A 6,000-nucleotide genomic window follows, 5' to 3' on the forward strand; every position below is an offset into this window, starting at 1 on the left:
CCTCATGCTTCACATTTCACTGCCATCGCCTCCTTTTTTGGTGACTCTGTAGCTCTCCACCTGGCAGCTGTGGGGATGTGGGGTGACCAGGCCTGCCTGGAGTGGCCACCCGCACGCTCTCCTGTTGTTGGCCTGGGGGCTTGGTTCCTTTTCCTTACTTCATGTGTTTCTCTCTGTGCAGATCAGGCACAACCTCTCAGAAGTGCTTCTTGCCACCATGAACATCTTGTTCACACAGTTTAAGAGGCTCAAGGGGACAAGTCCATCCTCAGCATCCAGGCCCCAGCGAGTCATCGAGGACCGCGACTCTGTAAGGTCCCAGCGTTGGCCACAACCATCGCTGAGAATCACCTCTGGTTTGCCATCCACTGCACCTCATGAGACCACTGCTCATGACCCCAAACTGCTCTCTTCCCTTACCGCCTGGCAGCTGGGTAAACCTTATGTCAGGACGCTCCCAGAAGAAATCAAACTTTATGGGATTACTGTTCTTCTCAAGCTAAAAAAAAAAAGATATGTCAAGTGTGTGAATATCATCTTTTAAAAAATCAAATAGGATGGTTATTTGTAGTGATGCCACAAAAATTTCCTGCTCATTTTAAAATGTTTATTTTGTGAGTCTCAGCTCAGCACTTTCATGAAAACCATCCTTATGGTCAGCACATTAATTTGATGCAAACTCTTGTTTCTACTATCATCTGAGCCTTACAGTGACCCCAGAGGGGTACCTAGGGCACTCAGTGTTATCCTCATTTTACAGCCAAGGGCACTGAGGCCTGGAGTCGGGAAGCAACTTGCTTTCATGGGCCCTCAGGCCATCAGTGAAGGAGCCCGGTCTGGAAGCCGGGTCTGACTGATGCCTGGGCCAGCGCCCTTCCCGCTGCCTGTGGGGCCTACAGCCTTGGGTGAGTCAGGCAGAGTCCATGTGGGTAAAACCCTGGGACTCACACAGCATATGTTGTCCAACTGATTTGACAAAAGGGCAGACGTGTTTGACCCAATTAGACCATGAAAACTGGTGGTGTTTTAAAAATTATCTTTCTCTTAACTTTTTCGCTTAATGTTTGATGAGACTCTCAGTGTGGTGTGTAACAGCCATATCTGATTTTGGCAGTCAAGAAACTAGAGCCTCGAAGATCCTGTCTTCTGCCTGCAGGGGGGTCTGTGAGCTCTGTCTGCTCCGCCCCGCAGAACTTCTGCCTAGTGAGTGGTGGTGGAAATCTTCACCTTGAGCAATTAGGTAGCAGTGCTCGACAGGCCCCACAGAAGTGATAGGCCCATCCGTGTGCACCCCAGGCAGCTGCTGGTCTGCCTCTGCCCTTGGACAGGCAAGAGCCTAAAAAGCATAAGAAATCAGTGTCAGGAGGTGTGCCAGAGACGAGCTCACTGGGCCTGGGCCTTGGCAGCAGGCTGTCTGTGTGCAGTGCAGTGCTGTTGTGAGTATGAGTGTTGAAATGGGGGGTGTTTCTGGTGCTCTGGGGGCTGCTTACGGGTCAGAGGAGGGCTTGCCCACAGAGAGCCAAGCCAGTGGCCTGGCAGGCCACTTTCCACATCTGAAGGGAACTGTTCGAAGAATGGCTGAACTCAGATTCTGTGTGTTGTAATCTCTCTTTGTTAGGCACTTAGTTTTTGAGTAAAGCCCTTCTCCTGTGTTGCTCTTGCTCACCACTCTCCTTTTTTATGGAAGGTGGGGATGGGTAGGGTCGAGGAGAGACTCCTATGTAGAAGCTGGCTGCCCAAGAAGTGGCTTCCTGGTTGAAAGCACAGTGCTGCCCTGTAGCCGATGGGTCCCTTTTTCCTGAGCAGCCCTAGAGCTCGTTTACTGTGGCTTCAAGTCAGGCGTGAGAGCTTCTGAAGGCAGTCTCACAAGTACTCTCATTATAAAGTGAGAAGTTCTTTTGGTTTGGACATTAATTTGGACGTACACTTGCCAGTTTATTTCACATATCAGGTAAAAAGCACTTGCCTTTCAGTTTTCTTCTTGAATGGTCCTTAAGAAGCCTAGTAAATGATCCTTGAATTTTCCTTATAAGTCTTGTTATTGGTCCAAAAGGGAGACTTTTGGTAGACTGTCCCTTTCTATTCCATATATGGTGTCCTTTCTTGCTGGTATAAGCATTCAACACACCTCAAGATGAGCAGCCTACAGCTGTTCTCCTAAGTTTCTTTATTCCTTATTCAGTAATTTATCGCTTAGAAATCAGAGTGAAGATTGTCTTTTTCTGTTATTGGAAACACCAGAGTTAGAATATTTTTCTCTCCTGGAAAAATCCAGGAATCCAATAAATATTGTTGCCTGGGAAAAAAGGGCCAAGCGCTTATGTCAGGAAGGAGGAAATGGAAGGAGTAAAGGAAGGAGCAGGGCAGAAGCAGGAGAGGAGGAGAGCTGGGCTGGGACTACACTCAGTTACAGCTGCTGCCTCTGGTGTTGCAGATGCTTTGTGGGGGCCCTGGAGACTCAGATCCCCGTGGGAGCAGGTGGACAGAAACCAGCCAGCAGAGAGGGAGGCTCAGAGTGGAGCAGGCAGTCTGAAGCCCAGGGCTGTGTCAGAAGCTAGTCCAGTGTGTCAGACAGGGCAGCTTGCCTGGCAGACACATCTATCTTCTGCTTAGTAGAAGAGCTTTGGAACTGGGGCCCCAGTGGACAACCTTTGCTAACTCTGTCCTAGGCTGGCAGAACATGACAGTGGAGGCTGAGACTGTCATCCATGCACCAGGAATCTGGCCCTGACACCAAGGGGTAGAAAGTGGAAGAACATGGTGGTTGCTCCTGGTACGGTGCCCTGACTTGAAAGTTAACTGGTTTTCTTCTCTTCTCCCCTTCTCTCTCAGCAACTCCGCAGTCAAGCCCGAGCCCTGATTACCTTTGCTGGGATGATCCCCTACCGGACATCTGGGGACACCAATGCGAGGCTGGTGCAAATGGAGGTCCTCATGAATTGAGCGCGACGCCGTGAGGGCCACTGGAACTGCACGCCGTCAGTACCTCAGGCGCGTGGGCCGCCGCGGTGGGGTTTCTGGTTTTGTTTCTGTTGTGTTTTGTTTTGTTTTTTGTATTATGTATTTTTGTCAACACAAATAAATTTCTTTGATTTGCATTTCTTTTCACATTCTTTTATTTTGGTTTTTTTTCCTTTGACATTTTGTTTAAATTTTCATTTGTGTGGGAGGAATTGTCTTCACTAGTGCTCGGGCCAGAGAATGATAGGCTGATATAGGCGTCTGTGATTTGGGTAAAGTTGACCTTAAATGATTAAAAATTCACCCAAAATGAGCAAGGAAACGAAGCCTTTGGGAGTTACTTTTATTTAGATATAATGTTCGATATAGTAGGGTCCCGGTTCATTTTTCACATTTTATTTGAATGTGAAAGCCAGCCTCAGCCTGGGTGAGTTAAGGTGTGTGTGAAACACCAAGCCCTGTGTGTCCTCCCTTGTCTCCCGGTGTGCCTTAGGGTCCAGGTGGTCCAAGACCATCCTCCAAATGATCTGCTCTGATTCCAGGATTCATTAGTTTGTTCTTCTGTTGAAATCCCACTGGAGATGAAAACATCGGCCTAGAAAAAGATAGCCTTAAAAATGAACGTTATCGGTGTTGCATCTGGGGCTCGAGAAGGGTAAACCTCACCACTTCTGCCTCTAGCTGCCCCACTGAGAGGCGACCCCCTCTTCAAGAGGACTTCTGAGCCCCTCTTTCCTTTCTCTGGTGGTCAGTTCCTCTGCTTAGGGAACCCCCTTGCCCCTCTTCCCCACTCATGAAGCCAATTGACCAGGCAAGCTCATGGGTCACATTCCACATGTCTGATGTACAGACTCCAGACACCACTGGGCATCAGCACTGTGGATATGTGATCCCTGAGCAGAGGTTGTCCCCAGCAACGGCTCTGTTTTTCCTGCCACCCGTCTCGAAGCCCTGGACTAAACTCAAGAGGAAATGAGGACCAGTGTCTGTTCCTAAATGGGCCAACTGAGAAATTGGGCAGTGGGTCGGCTCTGCTGGTTTTATGGACCACTCCTGGAGTGGACTCTTCCAGGCGGATGTTGAGATCCCCAGAGTCTCCAGAGCTGCTTTTTGCTCCTAGAGAGACATGTCTCCCGTCCCAGGACATGGTTGCCCTTGCCGTCCTCTCGTTGTTCAAGTAATCGTAACCTTTCCTTTGGGGAATGAGCTAATCTGAGGGAACGGGACCATTTGCTCTTCATCGGTTGGATTCCATGTGTCCATCAAGGAGCAGCCTAAGGGTCAGCAGGGACTGCTCTGCCTTCTTCTGGTCCCTCTATTCACCCTCCGCCGAGCTTCACCGAGAAAGTCTCAGAAGATGAGCCCTGCAGGGGACTTGACGTAGCAAGTTGTGCCCTGTATAGATGAACTGATTTATATTTTAAGCAAATCGTTTGATAGTGCTTTCAAACAATGCTTTAAAAAAAGAATATTCTGTGGACTTTTCATCCAGTGTGAGCTACTGTTTTGTTTTTAATATTCAGTCTTACTTGTAGCTAGAGATGTCGCAGTGCCATGAATGTGAGGCTCAGGTTGTTTCACTGTGTTTGCTCCCTGGCTTGCCCCTTGTTCACCATTCTCACCATGAGAATTAATTGTGACTTTGCCTTTCCTTGCATCGCGCAGTTGTGCCAGCTCCAAGTAGGAGAACTGCACATGAGGCCGGCACAGGGGGATGAGGTTCTTTGCCCTTTGACTGGTAGATGAGACACAGAATGAGAAGGGAGAGAAAAACGACCAGCCCTTGAGCTGCCCCAATGGGGAGCTGTATGGAGTTCAGAGGACAGCGGTCTCTGGTTGGCATTTGAGGACCTGCCCAGAGAGAGACATTTAGAGGAGAAACAGGACAACTCGGTTCGTACCGGAAGGGCTGAGCTCATGGAGCAAAGCCCAGTGCTTGTCCTGTGGGCCGATTCTCTGGGTGTAGAGATGCAGGAGAGACTTAGGCTGAGTTTGCAAGGCCACAACATCGGCAGGTTCCCACGTACGCAGGGTTACAGCTTGTGCCCAGAAATCGTGATCTGGTTAAAAGTCATCCTCAGCTCACCCACTCAGGGAACTAAATCCTGTCACTCAACCTTGGTCCCCAATTTCACCATTTACCCAGAGAAGCTGAGAGAAAGTGGCATTGGAGGTCTTTTATCTTCCAGGGATGTGATTCCAATCTTTCTAACAAAATCGAGGACACTTGGAGAGCTCAGGGTTAGTGCTGTCTCACAGTGGCTCGTAATAAACTCACTGAGACACTCGAAGGGAAGTGCTGACTTGATCTGGGTCCTTTTCAGAGCCATCAAGATTTGATTTCAAGGATTCTGTTCCTTTGATTTTTTTTTTTTTTAATAGCTCTGGCTGCCTAACTTCAAAGGAAAGCTGGAGTGGAACCGGTGAGCTCTCAGAGTGAATCCCTTGGTTTGATCCCTCCTTAGCTGGACCAGCTAGCTCATCACCGAGCAGGAGGGGCCCCTTCACACGGGGCCAGAGTGTAGGCCCCTCTCCTGCCCTCCAAGAACTTACAGTCTAATTGGAGACTCTTGATGGCAGTGCAGTGGCCACTGTTACTCTTTTGATGCATCATTTAAATTCTAGGGTTTAGTTAAGCATAGAACTATAGACTCCTTCCCTCAGTATCCAACATTTGCTGATTTAGGAAAAAAAATTGAGGACTGTTCTCTCTTTGGGTTCTCATCCCTGCCTGCTCCATTTGAGTGAACTCTCCTGGCCAAACCCTTCATACTAAATTTAGCAATCATGAGATGTGCCAGTATCTACTGCTTTATGCTGGAGCTCCACAGTCCTTGTTTCTCCATCAGGCGTCAGAACCTTTGTCCAGCTCATTAGGAGCTCACATCATGGCCAGATTTCCATCATGCCACTCAGGAAGTGACTTGAGCACACTGAATGCTGAATAAAACCCCAGGCTGGCACGTCACCCCAGGCCCACCAACGTGCTGGCAGGCCCTTCACTGGCCAGACTCTCACTCAGCCTCAGTCTGCCCGGAG

The 6,000-nt window shown here is 49.0% G+C and overlaps 1 protein-coding gene across 10 annotated transcripts in view; it reads left to right on the top strand.

Annotated features, from left to right (window-relative positions):
• The window catches only part of NUP93 (nucleoporin 93), a 102,318-nt gene extending 99,220 nt beyond the window's left edge, over positions 1-3,098 (top strand). For all 10 annotated transcript variants that reach the window (XM_023637025.2, XM_070261832.1, XM_023637027.2 and 7 more), the window contains 2 exons: positions 182-310; positions 2,833-3,098. In XM_023637025.2, the coding sequence (XP_023492793.1) occupies positions 182-310; positions 2,833-2,943 (240 nt within the window). In that variant the 3' untranslated portion in view covers positions 2,944-3,098. The remainder of the gene's footprint in view (positions 1-181; positions 311-2,832) is intronic.
• The last annotated feature ends 2,902 nt before the right edge of the window (positions 3,099-6,000 follow it).

The sequence above is a fragment of the Equus caballus genome, chromosome 3 (assembly GCF_041296265.1).
Source record: "Equus caballus isolate H_3958 breed thoroughbred chromosome 3, TB-T2T, whole genome shotgun sequence".
Lineage (NCBI taxonomy): Eukaryota > Metazoa > Chordata > Mammalia > Perissodactyla > Equidae > Equus > Equus caballus.